Source organism: Periophthalmus magnuspinnatus, chromosome 15 (assembly GCF_009829125.3).
Source record: "Periophthalmus magnuspinnatus isolate fPerMag1 chromosome 15, fPerMag1.2.pri, whole genome shotgun sequence".
Classification (NCBI taxonomy): domain Eukaryota; kingdom Metazoa; phylum Chordata; class Actinopteri; order Gobiiformes; family Gobiidae; genus Periophthalmus; species Periophthalmus magnuspinnatus.
The window spans coordinates 24,266,654-24,284,888 of NC_047140.1; the positions used below are offsets into that span (position 1 = coordinate 24,266,654).

Below are 18,235 nucleotides of genomic sequence, written 5' to 3' on the forward strand. Positions count from 1 at the left end.
ACGGTGTTTAAAGCTCCCCAGATTTATACAGGCCTCTTGGCTGGCGATGGCCCCAGAGGACAAACCTGATTGGTCTATCTACCCTTTGATCTTTGCGGGCTTGTCTGTGATTGGTTAAGGGGGGGTGCTGTCAACAGGATGAGTCCGTTTTGAATAAAGTCCGAGTTTATTGCATGAACCTGTAAAGACTGACACTTAGATCAAAGCCACACCTGCAGAAAGTAAAGCGCCGGCCGCAGACTGAGCGTCTCAGGCACAGGCACAGGACGCCATCCGATCCGGATTTGAGTCTGACTTTGATATATTATGGATTAAGATTACGTGGTTACATTTAAGATAACGCAAAGCATTTACATCCCAATCTATGCAAGAAAGAGAAAGTTACAGATCTTATCTTAGCACCAACAGCTAATAAAGACTATTCAGGCCATGTGAAAAAAAAAAAAAAAAAAGTTTAAAATAATTTATTTATATCTTTCAAGATAAGAATAAGTTTATAAATAACCAGGCACATGTCATCAAATGGACATAATTATGGCACATGTTATATAATATGATAACTACTTGCCACAAGTTTATCAAACATCATTTAAACTGTTAAAATGATGTTTGATGAACCTGATCTTTGCATCTTATACAGGCCTATAAATGCACAATAATTTTTACTAACATAGAGAAGTGTTACTTACATAACAGTATAGAAGAATAAAATAGCTGACATAAACATGAATGAGCGAATACCTGTTTGAAATACATTGACTTTATGTGTCTTAATTATTCTGACACTACAGTGTAGTTTTTCCATAACTTCAATCCGCAGCCAATGACCTAAAATAGGACAAATGTTAAATACATAATTGAGTGAAACAAGTTGAGAGAACTTTAAGATGAGTAACTACACCTTCACATGTTTCTGTTCATACACATCTTCCATACATAATGGCACAGGTGACGCACTGTGGAGTTTCACATTGTACAAAAGTTTTGATTCCAAAGACTGAACACTGCCAAGAAACACCATGTGACACGGTAATTTCTGCCAACTAAATAATACAACACATTAAATAATTTTCTTACTTATCCTCCACTTGATCAAACTTGTCTTGTGCAGATGGAGGTGGGTTGCTGTGAACACTTAGTTGTTGACTGAAAGTGGGTGATTGTGTTGACTTCTTATGTGAGTCAATATCTGGAAATGTCTTCAGAGAAAGAGAAATTGATTTACATTGGGACATATTATCACTGCAAAGTCACACTTGAGTAATAAGTACTGCTTCAACTTCTATTTGGCACAAACTGTCACCATGACTACTTCCTCCCATAAAACAGTCATATTAATATCATAAAAGCCATAGAGCTATGTGATGTTATGGTGCATTTATGTTACCAACCAAATCTGGGATCTTTTGGTTTTCCTTCATTAGCCAAGATTCTGAGTCTATCGTTTGGTCCAACAGTCTGCAGCAGAGTTCACAGCAAACAGAGACAAATAAATCACTTTGAAGAGCTTTGGGACACAAGTCTGACCCATGTTCAAACATTACTGGAAACTACCACTGGTTGGATAGACGCAAGACACATTTACTCTAGCCATTTCAATGGACAAAATTAATAGGTTTGGTTCACATTCTAAAATAGGATGAAGACATAATTTCAGTGAAGGACAGGGGTCTATATACATAACTGACAAGAATCATACATTTGTGTTGAAAAAATAATAGTTTCCTTTGTTTGCTTCTACTATCAAAACTTGAATGAGTTTGTGTTGTATTGTATGTTTGTATGTTTTTGTTTCATGTGGATATTAACCAAAGACCATGTCAACCCGTTCAACTATTTAGTTTAACCTTGTGAGTAAGAGCTATAGTAGTAGTAACAATGATAGCAGAAGTAGTGGCGGAAGAGAGTACTAATATCAGAAGTAATGGCTGCTTGTAGCAGCAAAGCACTTTGGTCCCAATTTTAAGTAGTAAGCTTATGTTTAATATAATTTTAAAGTAACAATTTTACATGACTGTGTACCACATATGTGGAAACTGCAATACTCACTTAAAACTTTGTGAAAACTTCATATTCGTCAAACAGAGTTTGTACATATCCTTTATTTGCTTCAAGTACATGTCAGTCTTTCTGCTTTTCTTGGGAATTTCAAGAGATATCTGTAAGAGAAAAAGGAAAGAATATATATATAGAAGTATATATATATATAATAAAAGTAATCCTTGAATTAACTATATAATTAACTGACCTACCGATTGTGGCAGTGTGCACTCAAAGCTCCTCATAAAGTTTGGCTGAAGAGTTAAAAATGTGGGCATTTTCATCTGCAATTAACAGACTCACGATTATTATTTCAAAAAGTGATGTACTTCTTGTGTCTCAAGCAATTTAAGTAATATGTTTGACTGCAGTATAAAAGTAATAAAAGATTCACATCACAGTGGTACATGAAGCAATGACACCAGGGTCAGCAGAGCTGGTAGTAGTAGCACATTTTGGAATGAGAGAAGTGAAAGTAATAGCATTCATTTTCAGGTGTGCTTTTTTACACAGGTTTTGTTGTTCAGTTTAATTGTATTCAAGTATTATGTCTACATGAATATTACTAATATTGTATTATCTCCTGACAGTGAGTGCGTCTTTCACACTCAATAATCACTTGCTTGTAGTCCATGATTCATTATATTATTTAAAGAGGCCGGTTCCTCTGTAGTTCGTCTGTATACGAGCTGAGTGCAGGGCCACGGAAAAGTCCAGGTGTCGCTCTCAGTGTCATTTCCCACAGTTGTTGTGTCCCATTTGGCGCCTGGCTCTCCCCCTGTCACACCCTCAGTGCTAACCCCTCACTATAGCCCACTTCCTGGTCCAATCCGCAGCTATGAGAATTCGTGCTCTTGATCTATATGGTGGTATACAGTCACTTCATCCTGTCTTCTTACAAATGCAGGTGCAAACCCAATACATTTTAAGAGGAACCATTCAAGTCAGTAAGCATCACTGCCACTATACTGTGTGCTAGTTTATGGCTGCATTCAGTGTATTTTCACATATTGTATGGAGATGGACAGAGCTTTGATATATAAATTGCATTGCATTTTTTAGCACAGAAATCCCTTTTCACACACCTGATTAATTGGGGTTTTTTTTGTGGTTTTTTTCTAGCATCATCTGCCGATAATCACAGTGAGAGCTGCAGTGCTGTGAAATGTGTTTTAATTTTTAAAATAGCATTCTCAAAAACTACAATCAGAATGAGAAATCAACTGTATTGCAGAAATAATATCTTTTTTCATCTGGCTGAAATAGAGTGTTTAGGTTTCTGGGGATGCAAAAGATATTATATAAGTAAATGCCATGAAATTATGAAATCTTGTTATATATCCCAGTTAAACCATTTTGAGAATTTGTTGTAACTAGTTAATCCAGTTAATCCAATGATGAAGATAAACCAACCCTTTAACATTTGCCTAAAGCCTAATATTATGCGATCATCATGTAAACTGTAAACTGAAGATATATCAATCTATTCTCAGTTTGACTTTTTTGGTGTCTCAGAGATGTCAGGGTGGTTGATTAACGACTGTTCCTGCCTCGGACCGTCCCTGTCTGACCAGTGTTTGCCTTCCCTGTGCCCCTCCAGCCAAACTCAGCCCCTATTTGCACAGGTCCATTCTGACACAAGGGTGAGAGAAAAATGAGTGGTGCATGCTGGTCAGTGTACAGGCAACTCAGCATAACATCATCTCCGGTGTGGTCACTATAATATTATAAAAACAGCACAAAATATTTTGAATGCAGTTATAACTATATATATTGAATGCCTTTATTGCTGTATCAGACTGTTGTGGTAAAGAAGGAGCTGAACTGAAAGGCAAACCTCTCTGGTCAATTGACATTCCTACCCTCACCTATGATCATGAGATTTTGGTAAAGCCCAAAAGGACAATATCACGGATACAAGCAGTTGAAATGAGTTTCCTCCATAGGGTGGCTGGGTGCTCCCTTAGAGATAGGGCTAGGAGCTCTGTCACACCGGAGGAGCTTGGAGTAGAGCCACTGCTCCTCCAAGTGGAGAGCAACCAGCTGAGGTGGCTTGACCATCTGTTCTAGATGCCTCCTGGACACATCCCTGGGGGTGTTTCCGGCATGTCCCACCAGAAGGACGCCCCAGTGAAGACCCAGGACACGCTGCAGGGACTATGTCTCTCAGCTGGCCTGGAAGAGGGGCTGGAGTAAGAGTGTGTGTGGAAAGAGAAGTCTGGGCATCTCTGCTTAGACTGTTGCCTCCGTGACCCAGCCCCGGATAAAGCAAAAGAAAATGGATGGACATGGCATGGTATGACAAAGAGAATCTATGTAAAATGAACATATCCTATATTTTAATATGTATTGTTCTTAATTATAACTATAACTAGCTTCTATAGTTATATATAACTATATATTTTCTTTCAATTTTCTGTCAATTGCGTATGTATACCCACTTAAAGGTGGGCATACACATAAAATTATACAATATATGAAAAATATGGAAAATTGACTTGTGTTGGCATGGAAGACTCATAAAACACCATGTGTTGGTTTGTGGGTAACTGATGGGTCAGAGCTCCAGGTGTATAGACTCTCTTGTTAAATGGGATTACTGCTGCTGTGGTTTTGACACTAACCTTAGGAAACATTTGCTCAAATTCATCCTTTTTCAAACTGCCACCAAAGGCCTCTTCTGACACACACTGGCCTGATTCAGATCCTCTCTCTGCCAACCTGAACACAGAGACAAAAACACAAATGTATTTAAATCAATTACTTTGCATCTCACAAACAAGAAAGGCCAGTTGAAACCATTGTCAAATTAGAATGTGCATATCATTGCCATGGCAATGCAGTTCAAGCATCCACGTCTATTTCAGTTACAGCACTGCCTTGCTTTAAAGTGCACTGTGTAACTTATCATGTCTCCGTGGAGATTTTTTTTTGCTTTGCCGGTAATATCCACTGTATTTTATTACACCTAGTTTTCTCACACCTATTCCATTATAGATGTTATTATGGTGTTATTCCTACTGTGAGTGGGCTTGCCTCTCACAGATCTGACCATTAACTTGGCCTTGGTATAACCTGCTTGTCTTCATGGAAATAGGTAAGTTTGATGCCATACAGCATGACAGTCCAGGCAAAGTAATGACAGCCAGAGAGACAAGCCGGTGGTGGACCCACCACCATAAAAGTTAGTGGACCTTTAAGAGAAAAAAAGATTAATACATTATATTGACATATTTTGTCCTTGAGCAAAGTACTTCTTCATTCAGATATTTGCACTATTTGTCCATGGCATTAATCTCCATGTCTTACTTCCGGGTGCATCTTGTGTAGCTCATAGCTTTTGTATAGATCTGTGAGGAGCTGCACTGAGTTGTGAGTCCACACTGGAGCCCGTTGGCACCCAGCAGACGAAGTGTGCTGTCACCCGGGTGCGCAGCGTTATTGGGTGTGAGGTGAACCACGCCATGGCTCTGGTCTTGAGAAGTGGCACGCTATTAAGAATATATTAACAAGCTGACATTACGTATGCACACATCACAGCAATGATCACCCAAAGCTGCCAAGAGCAATGTTTTGACAAGTTTTAGAGGTGTTGTTATCACTTTGGCAAAGAAGTTTTATTTGGATTTGGATGTCTGGTATTTTGGAATTCAGTGCCAAGCCATCAGTGTATTTTGAAGAAATTCAAACTGTATGCAATCAATTTTAGTTATAGTCAAAATTATTTTATAGACCAAAAAATCATCCAGACCCATTGTGCATCCTGTACTATAAACAAACATACCAATACACATAATATGCTTGGCTCTAATATTAGAGATCTGCAATGCACAAGTGTCAAATTCAACATGGTCATGAGACTGTGACTAGATGACCACAAAGATAGAAAACTACCCCTCCAGCTGTCCCATAATTCATAGCAGTTAATAATAACAAACATATTACAAACAACAAATCAGGACAGATGGTTGATTTAACTCCATTACAAAAGTATATTTCCAGTCCGAAGCGGCAGCTCTAATTGCTTTTATTTTGAGTATTTCCCATCGACATAGGGAATGTGCGTATGGCCCAGGTTTAGGGTGGGGCTGAGTGGGTCGCCGTGGAGATGTTTGCGCGTTGGAGTGGTGAGATTTCACACTGAAGGAAGAGTTGTCAGCGAGGGTTCTGCCAGGCTTCTTATGGTCCTCCTAATGTGGCAGAGGGACAGTGGCGAACACTATACATGCAGGTATTAAATAGGAGTCGGGACCAACTGCCAACAAGAGGGGACAGAGCACAAGCTGTTCACGACATGAGCAGAAACAGGACAGTGCTCTGATGATCAGTGTAGTGCCTGTTTATAAACACTGCATCTATGGGCTACAGAATGATGACAAATTAGGACTGTTGCCATAGTAATTAACACTATTTTTTAATGGTGAAAGGTCCCCAAAATGTCACCCATAACAGGAAGCTGAAACCCATGAATATAGACATGATTTAGGTCTTAGCACTGATCTCGTACAGTAGATTTAACAATATAATAAGTTGATTAGACTTGAATTATTTCCCTACTTCTGTAAAATAATGGATTTTTTTAGACAAAGGCTTTTTGTTCTTGCCATTATGCCCAAAAATTTACAAAAAGTGGTTGAAATTCCCTACCAAATCCTCGATACAGTTGGTTTAAGTGTAAACATAAACTTACTTGGTTGCGTCTTATGTCCTAAGAGCATTCGTAACAATAAACATGTTACTTATAATATATAGGAAGACTAAAGGCTAAACAGTTATCCCGGTTGACCAAACAATGCTGAGTTTGCCTCAAAGTCTGTAAATGCTTAAAAGAGGAGAGACTTCAAAGATGTGCTTAAAGAGCTGGCATGAAGTGACACCACTAGCCCAATTGCTGCATGTCTTTTTGTAAGGGCCATAATTACGGCATTTTCCCCTGGACGATGTTTGAGCCCCATCAGAAGCAGTGGGTCTCTTTAACAAAGGGAGTAGTCGAGTGTGTGTTTGGTGGTCTCACTGCAGTGTGAGAGTATCAGGGGTAATCTTTCCTTCAGGAGGGTCCCAAATAAACAAGGCCTCAGTGTTTGCACCAAGAGGCAGAGCAAACAGAGGTATACCAGAGCCACTGCAGCTGCCTTACCACTCACAAAAACACACTCTGCTGTCAAGTGTGTTCAGTGAAAGAGAAGAAAACATACTGAAATAGTAATTTATCAACTATAAATGGTATGGAAAATAACCTTGAGTCGGATGCAGTGTCTGTCTCTTCAGTGCAGAGCTGTGATGATCCACTCGCTGCTGTTACAGTAATTGCAGGTCTCTTGTCCAGCACTGTCAAACATCAAAATTGTAGTTATAAATGTCTATGTAAAATGGCTTAACTCATTTATTTGTTATACTAAAACATATTCTTGAGAAATGTGACAAGCTATTTTGTTTGCCAGAATGTCATTGATGCAGAGCTGTTGTTATTTGATGTTATTTTGGTTGCATAAGACATGCAAAAGTGTTCCAGATACCAAACAAAAGGATCCTATTACTGTGATGACAAAGGTTTTTAGTATGTAAAGGGCCTACAAAAAACTAAATCAATAGTTGTTTATACACTTAACTTTTCATCTTGATGTCTACTAGACTTCTCTGTAGTTTTGAAGGACATCTGTTATATTGAATACTTTTGTAAAAATCCTCCAACTTGTGGTGAGTTTGCAGATGCCCATGTTGGACCAACTCATTTTGAAGCTCAAAGATCTGCAGGAGACACAATTATGTGATTTTTTACATTTTAATTTAGTGTAATATTATGCTGACATTGACAGACCAGATAGTAACTTGATTTGGGAATATCTTTGAGGTACAGGTCATTGTGCTTCAGTTTGCAGAAGACTGTCTTGTGTTTTTTCTATTTGGAAACACAAAGTTAGTGAATGTGGGAATTCATGTTTAAAGTTAGACTCCCTTGTTTGAGAGGCTGGGAAAGAGAGCACACAGAACAAATGAGAAGTAAACACGCAGCCACAGGAAGCCATTAACTGCAGCACGGACCAATTAGTCCTCAGCAGGTGTCCTGGGACAGTCCTGCTTTGGTCCCCATCGTCTGAGGTTCTGCTCCTCCGCTCCAGTCGAGGAAACTGCAATTTAACGTAAAAGATTCCTGTGCATGGGTCTCTAAGAAGTGTCTTTATTGTTCTGTCTTTGTCTAAAGTCCCCCAAGTACAAGTCATTAGTGAGGACAATTGCACCCCCCTGAAGTAACTGGGCTTTTTACAGAGGAGGAAGATAAGACAGGATCTCTGCCACGTCTCGGACCCCCTCTATGGCTTATTGCTCTTTTCACACCCCCGTCACAAATGCAGACAGTCAAAATCAAAGTCAATCGTAAGGGGATACAGACAGCCCAGAATACACATGAACTGCAGCCCTGCCCCAGTGAAGCAGGTTCTGTGAGAAATTCAAATACATAGTCCTGTTTTAAACAATTTACCTTTAAATGTGATGTTTATGTTTATAGTCATACAGCATGGTGGCATAGCCTTTGATTTTCATGTGTATTTACTTCTTGTGTATTTTATTTATAGAGTTTGGGGGCTTTGGGGGTGTCATAATTGATCTTTTGGCTTTTCCTTTCAACTGAAATTATAATATAAGTACAATAACATAGAATTTTTATGAATACATCAATTTTTCTTTATATTGTGGTATTGTTGTCATAGGTCTATCAGGAGAATAGATGTAGGTATAAAACGAGATAATTAGTTAGAAAGAGCCTAAATAAAGAAATAAAGAAAAATAAAATAAAGAAATAAAGAAAAATAAAATAAATAAATACAGAAAGAAAATAAATAAATACATAAATATGTAAATAAATAAATAAATAAAGAAAAATACATAAAGAAAGAAAGAACATAAAAACATAAAGTAAATAAATAAAGTAAATAAATAAATAAATAAATAAATAAATAAATAAATAAATAAATAAATAAATAAATAAATAAATAAATAAATAAATAAATAAATAAATAAATAAATAAATGTCTATATTCTAGCCTACAACCTTCTGTTTTGTGTATCCAGTCGTATAGACCCACTGTCACTGAATTAGGCTGTTAATTATGCAAATCACTGGCCTGCCGCTCCTTTTCAAGTGGCGCAATACGCAAAGCCAGACTGCCTTTGATATGACGCAGATGTGTATTGGAACCAGACGCAGAAGCAGCGCACAGTGCGCCAGGCTAAATTGCTAATTGAACAACATAGGAAACGGTGCGTGAGTTCTCCAAACAGAACAAACGCCACTGTCTGTTCACATGTAAAAGTTGACCTGCTTGACTCCATCGCTAGGGGCTAGGGGGCGCTCTAAGTCGCTCTTGCTGTTGCAGTCTTTGTGAATGGACCTTGTCAGTGAGCAGGGAGCAGCAGCGGCGGTGGAGGTGATCCCTGAAGCGGTGCATGCTCCAGTAGGTCTGTAGATGGCGCTGTGGGATCAAAGAAGCGGATCACTGAAAAGCCACTGTTTTTCCACAGAAAAGAATAAAATAGAATAACCTCTTTATTGTCTACAGAGGTAAAAAGTCACATTTGCATTTCATTGAAAGTACTTGTACTGGTCATATATGCTGATAAACACATGGGTACGCTACAAATAAAGTGGCCACATGTCAACTTTATCAATAGGTTTAGCTGTAATAGTTTACTAATTATATAATGTGTTAATAATAATAATAATAATAATAATAATAATAATAATAATAAATAAAAATAATAATATCTCTCAATGGAAAATGCTACAGTGTAATAGTACAGTGATGACGTTCAGAATTTTCTAATAGGTTATGGAAACATGAGCACAGCACCTCATAATAAAGAAGTTCAGGTTTGCATGTTCTCCCCAAATAGAGAGCAGTGGTCCATGACACTAGTCACATGTATATTCTAATGTAATATATTAAATTTCAATTAGGCACAAAACTATTTAGCTGTACAGTACGTGGAGTATGAGGGCTGCATGTTGATGTGTTTCACTTACAAAAACTTTTCCTTAAAATTTCCATTTATTGAAGTAATTTAATGTTCCTTTGTGTGATATGACTTGGATCATTAGGATCATGGTGTATATATACATAGACAGATGATTTACACCTGTTCTTGCTGAGCTCGTAGCCTGGCTTTTGCCTCCTGGTCTTCATCGTGGTTTGGGTTTTGCTCTGGACCAGCCGGTGTCCTCCTTCTCTTATCTCCTGCCTATCAACATAAAGAGCCCAATATAGAGCGTCAACGTGGGAGTCAAACCTGCTGCAGCTTCCCTTAAGATTATAAAAAAGAGAACGCATTTTTTGGTAATCCCTTTTTCTGAGAGCCAAGAAGAGTCCTCCTACACGACAGCCTGACAATGTGCTGTTAAAATAAGAAAGCATCTCAGAGGAGTGAGCCCACCTCAGCCTCCTACAGATTTAATCCTGATTTATAACATGTCTTTGACAAGCAGATAGTCACAGCTATAGGTTAGTTGTGCTTGAGAAAAAATACTTTAAAGAATACTGATATTATTTTAATGTTAACTGTGCTTAACGGGCTTCCCTTGTAAGACGTTAACTGCTTCAAAATCTGAAATTATTTTTGATGATTGTGCCTTTCTTTATTATTGGATTACTAAGTGACTTATTTTTTAACAAATCCTTCATAATTCCAAACTCCAAAAATGTTCATGGATCAAAATCAAAACTTGCAATCAGTTGATAGTTACATTATATCATTTTGGTGTTTGAAATACTGTGGTGATTGTCACACTATTTAAACTTCAACTTCACTTCTCTCTTTATAAGTGGTGCTCTGATCCACAGCCAGCATAGATCCGCTATTGGCCAGCACTGACTCTAGTTAATCTGCTGTGATGAACTGGTGGGATGAAGGAGCAGTAATGACATTGGGCAGATGTTGTGAAGTTTTGGGAACAGATTTTAGTGACATCACAGGCCGGATGTAGACTTGTTGTAAATAAAGAGGAGAGGGGATCAAAACAATGCAGCGCTAATCGTGCAAGATTGAGAAAACGCCAGACAGTGACAGGCATACCAACAAGGATTAAGCACGGAAAAACACTTGACATCACATCGTGACATCTGGGTAATGATAATAGTGGCAAAGATTTAGTAGTAATAGTAAAAGCGGAAGTTTAACAGGTAGAGCCGTGGTTCACCAAGTAACATATAAGAAAAAATATGAACATACAGGAACCACAAGATCAAAACCAGGTCTAGTAGTTTTACAATAAAATACTTGTGGATAAAATAAAGTAAGGAAACAACAGAACTGGGGAAAATTGTACGTACCACAGTTTGAGAAAGACTGGGATAAAATGATGTGGAATTAAGGTTTTAAAGTAAATTGTATATTGAGTACATAAAAAGGTCTACTCTATGTGATACAGATGGCATGCGGATGTTTGACAGCACATCATAAAGTTCAAACTAACACTAAGAATGCCCTGCAAAGAGGACCTATCCTGGTTCAGGGCAAATCTGTGCATGTGCTGCAAATATCAAGAATATAAAACTCTATCTCTGATTCATCTTCTTTGTTTACCTCGTCTGTTATGCTCAAAATCCACACCAGGCCAACATTGTGTAAGAAATGTGTTGTGTCTGTCTCTTACATAATACACTCACTACAGCTTGTTGGACTGCATCAAATAAGTGCACAAACAAGTGTCAGAAGAGCTGCTATCATGCCAAGTGTGTACAAGGTTAAGGTGTACTTCACTGTGCCTTTAGTGACATTTGTCCCAATGAGAAAGGAGACACCTGTCAGGACGGAGCAGTGGAAGATCCAGATTTGGGTTTAAGAGCCAGATTTACCAAACTGGAGGATTAGTCTTTGGTGCATGTTTTTGAGGATGAATGTTCCTGCATGCTACAATACAAATGTTGTGATGACCCCAAAATTGAAACAGAAGTTAATGGAAACAGGTCCCCTATTGTTTTAATATATGACAAGCTTTTACCCACACACCTGCACATGTTTGTAATGTTTTATATGGTCTTGTATACTTAGTTGTTTTGTTTGTTTTTATTAGTTTTTTTGTATTTTGAACAGGGCACCCATGAAAAAGACAGTCTGGGTGCTCTCATTTGATTGCCCTGTATAAATAAAGATTAAAAAAGATATATTTTAAAACGTTCTGTTCTCTGTGTAGCATTTTGCTGTTAAAATGTACTTAACAAATAAAGATGGATTAGATAATACAATACTGATAGAATGATTATTGCTAAATGACATAAGTGTGATGATAAGTGTTAAATATTTCAGTTAGTCATCTTGTCATCAAAGTATTTAAATGTATTTTTTGCAGTTTTTGAGACTTTTGTTTTTAAAGCTTAGTTTTTAACATTATATCATGTGATTTAAAGCAACTAAGAGGTGCAGCAATTGCCGTTCAAAGGAAAAAAATAAGGGACTGTTGGATTGTGTGAAATGAGCTGTTTGTTTTCCTCGTATCCATGGAGGTCCTTTGAGATGCTACAAGGTTTTTTTAGCAAATGTGGCAGCAAATGTGGCAGAAGACCTTTCAGAGAAAATACTTTGAGGGAATAGACCATTTTATCACCAATCAAAACAAAAGAGTGGGGTGAGAGTTTGAAGAGACTTTCCTGTTGTGTTCACCTGGTTCCCTTGTTAAGCCCTGAGCTGCAATACACAGAGGAGGGACACTTTTGGCCCTTCCTCTCGTCAAACTACCCTGTCTACCTCTCTATTTATCTAAGCTGATGAGTACAGCTTAATCACATCAGTCATTATCCAGACAAACTTTAAATCCAAACAAAACTGAGAATTTTTGCTTGATATTATCTCCTAGAAGTGTTACCCTGTCCTTGCCCCCTTCCTGGAAATGCCTCCTTTCCTCTGCACAATTACGTAAAGTTTACAGGCCGTGTGTCTTCAGGAAGTGTACACATTTTTACAAAAGACAGGGAATGCGACAGTCGTGTTGCCACAGTGATATTGGTCGAGCACAGCAAAGGGAACGGTCTGTCCTGGAACGGTATCAGTGACGAAGCAAATCTATGTGTGTCCAATGATACTGTAAATCTGGACAGGACAAAACTGCTGTCTCACTGTGGGACGTCATTTTGGCCGGGACACTGTGAGGAGGTGGACCAGAGTCTGAAGTGATAATGTAAGAAGCTAAACTGGTTTTTAATATTTATCTGAATGGCAACATGATGATAATACAGTAATAACAACATGTTTTTGAAATCAGCTTTTGGATGTTGCTTTAACGGTGCAGTGTAACTTTTCTGATGGAGGATGGGTCCATGGAGATGTTATTGCTTTGTCAGTAGTGTTTCACATGTGCGGCTTTAACCTTTACTACTCAAAAAATCTATTTGAAAAAGCTACAAAGAGCGGGGTCACAGATCTGACCTGTAACTTGGAACGGCGGAACATTTCAGGCAAAGCAACAGCGGCTCCAACATCCTCATTTACACTGGTTTGGGACTGATAAAATAAATACAATCCTGACTCCTTGTGGTTGGATGAAAAAATGCATTTGAATACTTTGAAGTGCAACAATACTATATGTCAAACTGAATACTGTACTAGAAGCCAAATTTAACAAATGTTTTAGGCAAATCTGTTTTTCTTCTCTTTACCAGGTTGCCATTGTAAAGTGTAATCGATAATCGTGTTAGTACGTTTAAATATCTTAAGGACTTTTAGAAGTCATAAAATTCTCATAGTTTTAAATCACACAGATTGCTTGCTATATTGAGAGATCAGTGTTGGAGCCAAATAAACACGACTTTGACAGAAAAGGATTACACAAGTTTGAGATGAAGGCTGTAGTTGATGAGGCGATCAGAGGATGGTACACACTGTACAGCTCCACACATGAGCTCAGACACTCACAATACAGCTCTATGTGACACCACTGATAACATCTATTCAAGAGGAGAGGCTTTAAGCAAACAATGTGGGAACTTTGTCCTTAGATTTACATTTACAGTTACCTACTGTTTTTAATGTCATAATTTAATAGGGTCAATATAACAATGATAAACAATGCCACATGTTTATGAGATTATAAGAAGTTTCATTTTCTCTTCGTGTTAACTGTATTTGCATGATGATTGAAAAGGGATTTAAGGATTCTGTATTACACAAAATTGACTCTTGAGAGCTTTAAGCCGTGTTAAAATGTTACTTCATCAAAAACATACCTGGAGTTGTGTTCTTGTTTCATTTGCAAGTGTTTGAGTAACACTTTATTATTAGCCTGATACATCTCCAAAGCTCAAAATGCTCTATTTTGCCTTGTGATATCATGAAGTGATAGTTTTCAAGTTTACAGAGACTTTTTACCTTTTGTTCAGTAGAAATTGGTAATTCCAGGTCTGAAATCATCCAGCTGATTCTAGTGAAGGTGGAAGGAGTTGGAAAACACAGTGGGGAACTTGAAACATCTTAAACTCACAAGGTGGAACAGAGAGTTTTCCGTTTGAGAGAAGAACTCAGCCTAAATATGCAGGGTTTGTGAGTTAACCATGTTTGAATGAAACAAAACAAAACTCCAGGCACATTTTTGATGAGGAAACAACACTATAATATAGATCCAAAATTAGAGTAATATGGGCCCTTTAAGGATTTATTACTATTACAGCTATGGTCAGAAAGTCTGTATTCAGAAGGTCACCAGAATGGTTTAGTTTATAGAGTCTTTTAATTGAACAAAACCAATGCACGTAGCCATAGTTGGACAATGCAATATGCAATGGTGGAAGAAGTATTAAATTTTGTTACTTATGTAAAGTACAGATACCTAAAATTTTTACTGAAGTATACTACTTTACTGCTTTTACTTTGTTACATTCCACCACTGTCAATAGGCAATAAGTTTAAATGCGCAGTTAAACAAATCAGTTTGCTGCCCTGTGAAATGTCATTACATCAACATTGTACCTGTTTATTGGAAACAGCTCGATGTCCACCAGAGATTGACGGTAACATTTTATATCAGCGTTACAACCTGATCATCTGATACCTTTGGAAAGTCATAACCACATTTGAAATTAGAAAATACCTTGTAACATTTATACTGTAAAAATGATGTAAATGTGTCTTACCATTGCAGTTAGTGAAGTTGTCTAACTGTATGACATTACTCTGTCTGGGTTGTCAGTTGTGTGTGGCTCAGAAGTAAAAGACTGTTACTAAGTTACAGAATACAATAAACTCCTGCTTTATTGTTCCTCACAACACTGGCCTGTTCTCAGAGCTCTGCTGCCTCAAGCTCTTCTCATTGAGCTTATGGATAGATAATAGCTGCTTAAGTAATAAACCAGTTTCTTATTTCCTATTTACAATGAAATAACTCTTGTGGACAGCAGCAGTAGTGTTTGGGATATTGCCATAGTAAAGAGGACTGAAGCTAATTTCCTGACGGGATCATGCACCTGGGTACCGCTATGCTCTGGTCAACCCTGCTTAACAGGAAACCTAAGAAGCTTAGTCGACTAATGCCTAAATGACCCCAGGTAGCAACACTGACAACAAAGGTCCTTTAAAAATCACTCGGGAGTACACATGTATAGGTATTAAAAACTACAACAGACTTTAGGTTTAAATAATTACAAAACATTTTACTTCAAAAGGCATAAAATATTCAGCAGTGACAGTACAAATATTTGGTCAATATTAAATACTGTACATTACTGAGAAATCCATAGACCCCTCTTATTATGAGGAGAGAAAGTCAACAATAGCGTTTGGTTTCAGAGGCAGACGCATAAAGAGCTGCTTTGTCTTCAGCACAAAGAAACGTATCCCAACTCACATCCTTGTTTTTTTTTCCACGAGAGCCAATCCGCATGCGCCCCTCTGACAACATAAACATGTGCAAAGGATAATATTATTAAGGTGTTTAAATAGTAAGAGACATATAGGCAAACAATCAGCCTCCTCAAGAAGAGCACACAGCAATACTTGGGTGCAGAATTACGCATTTTTGCATTAATAGCCTAGTTTGAGTTTTTAAAAGACAATTTGACACTTAATTCTTGGAACGAGTCTTTCTTTCTTTTACGCACACTTATTTTGAGTCTAATTGAGATGCCATTACAAGAGGCATTATGTAAAGTCCACAGATAAACAAAAGACTCCGAGTATCAGGTGTCAGCATCCTTTAAGGTGCGGAAGTGCAGAGAGTTTGTCCACTTTCCCCAAAGCAGCAGCGTTTTCGACCCCTTTCAGCCACTCTTTACATTTTCTCACAACCGTCTCATCTACATCCCCGTCTTCATCTTCATACTCCACATCATCGTACTTATATTGGTCATTTAAAAGTGAGATTTTAACTATAGCTGTAATGTCCTGTTCTAGGGGGTCCGGTTTACACGCGCCGGGGACGCATCCTTTGCCTCCCCCTTGCGTCTTTTTGGAGGGGAACACTCTCCTGTGCCGAAAGTCCGCTGCAGCGCAACACTTCTGCTGCTTGGCCATCATTTGCTTTTCCAAGTTGCGCTTTTGAATAACGAGTATGGCTTCTGGAGTCAGACTGAGAGTAAACTGAATGTCCTTCTTGGCTTCGTCCTTACCCTGTTGTTTAGCTGAGTCCATAGAAGTAGAGCGTCTCACCACTTCGCACGGTTGTTCCTGAGGTTTGGGTACAGCCAGCCAAGAACATTTTCCCTGAGGCTCGTCCTGTTTCTGAACTGGACTTTTGCTCTTCTCCTGTTGAGGTTTTCTCCCGAGATTGCGTAAATTTGCAGATGTCCAAGACGACGGTGGTTTCTCCTTTTCGGACACCTTATCGGCTCCGGATTTGCTGGTGAGCTCAGACTGAGGAGGAGGCACGGCGCTGGTTTTCTTCTTCCCGAATAAATCCCTGCCAGGAGAAGAGATCCGTTGGTGCAGGCTGATCGGCGGAAAAGGCATTTTTACGCGCGGGTGTGGAAGAAATCAAGTCAGAAATAAATGTCCAAAGTGCAGAAGAAGAGGAAGCCCTGCGACGAGACGTGCCAAACAGTTCATTATCCGATAGTGACAGGAGCAGGGCACGGTGCACCTGTCCGTACTCCACTGCGATTCAACTGGTGAACACACACGCGTGACTCCTGGGTTTTTATGGACGCGCCGGCAGGAAGGCGTGGTCACGACGAGAACCAAACAAAGCCATGAAAAAGTGTATGATGTCATTTCATCAGGTTTCAGTCTCTCCTCCCACTCTGATACACATGGAGCTGTCATTATGGGGGTCTCAGGGACATTTCACCTCGTGGCTTGAAGAAAAAGGCCTAAATCAGGGGTGTCCAAACTTTTCTCATTAAGGGCCATATATAAAAGCACAGATAGGGCCATAGACTGGTCAAAATACAGTGAATACTTCAAATCTGCGTTATTATTACAAGTTAGACTGAACCACTAGACCTTTATTCATGCTTACATCCTCAGTGGGACACATTAAATATTTGATATGGGCTTGTTAAAGTAGATTTTCAGAAATATACGGTAAAAGTACTGTTTAAAATAATATGGGCCGATTCACCTGGAAGCTTGAGGGCCAAGAAAAATTGGTCTGAGGGCCGCATTTTGCCCCTGGGCCACAGTTTGGGCATGGTTGAAAAAATAGTCAACCATTAAAAAGCAAATTAAAAGCTAAATCTAACTAAAATCTTTAACTAATCAGAATCAGAAGACTTTTTATTACCATTGTCACTAGGAACTCTCTTTGGTGATAAAGTGCAACATAAAAACACTGAATAAGTTCAAATAAGGGCATGTGCAAAGTAAAAAAAAAGATATGCTTAAAAATAAAATAAAAATACTTAGAAACAGATATATACAACAACATCAAAATAACAGTGCAAACATAACTTATTAAGGTGGCTGGTATTGTAAAGTGTCCAGTTTAGTGCAGATATTTTAAAGTGTCGATGGTACAGATATTATAAAGTGTTCATGTAACTTCACAAAATCAAAAATAATGACAATAAATTATGTTCTTTTTAAGGATTGTTTTGAGTTATTCATTTGCACTGACAGAGGTCTTGCACCAATCACAGCATGTGGACCTGAAGTGGAGCAATTTAGTTATTTCACCTGCACGCATCAACCAAAGTTAATAAGAGGTTTGAATCAAATAGAAAATAATACGTCAATGAATGTGAATAAATCAACATATAACTCATGGTATGTGTAATGC

At 38.3% G+C, this 18,235-nt stretch overlaps 2 protein-coding genes across 6 annotated transcripts; both read right to left on the reverse strand.

Moving 5' to 3' along the window:
• Positions 1-119: 119 nt before the first annotated feature.
• Positions 120-15,357, reverse strand: si:ch211-130h14.4 (uncharacterized). 5 transcript variants are annotated; one of them, XM_055227416.1, is made up of 15 exons: positions 15,159-15,357; positions 14,995-15,076; positions 10,177-10,278; positions 9,359-9,512; positions 7,859-7,939; positions 7,650-7,788; positions 7,278-7,368; positions 4,539-4,761; positions 2,253-2,324; positions 2,050-2,159; positions 1,392-1,458; positions 1,078-1,199; positions 902-1,004; positions 742-828; positions 120-179 (listed from the first exon to the last, which is right to left on the reverse strand). In XM_055227416.1, exons 3-14 carry the CDS (start codon positions 10,221-10,223, stop codon positions 775-777), a joined length of 1,263 nt encoding a protein of 420 aa, XP_055083391.1. In that variant the 5' UTR covers positions 10,224-10,278; positions 14,995-15,076; positions 15,159-15,357; the 3' UTR covers positions 120-179; positions 742-774. The 5 variants fall into 5 exon arrangements, with proteins under 5 accessions (XP_055083391.1, XP_055083390.1, XP_055083388.1 ...); XM_055227415.1 differs by lacking the exons at positions 14,995-15,076; positions 15,159-15,357 and having other exon boundaries at positions 4,665-4,761; positions 10,177-10,438; XM_055227413.1 differs by lacking the exons at positions 14,995-15,076; positions 15,159-15,357 and having other exon boundaries at positions 10,177-10,438.
• A 296-nt stretch (positions 15,358-15,653) lies between these two features.
• On the reverse strand, positions 15,654-17,168 carry prr18 (proline rich 18). Its single transcript, XM_033979580.2, has one exon. The coding sequence runs from the start codon at positions 16,966-16,968 to the stop codon at positions 16,207-16,209; it is 762 nt and encodes a 253-aa protein (XP_033835471.1). The 5' UTR covers positions 16,969-17,168; the 3' UTR covers positions 15,654-16,206.
• Positions 17,169-18,235: the final 1,067 nt, after the last annotated feature.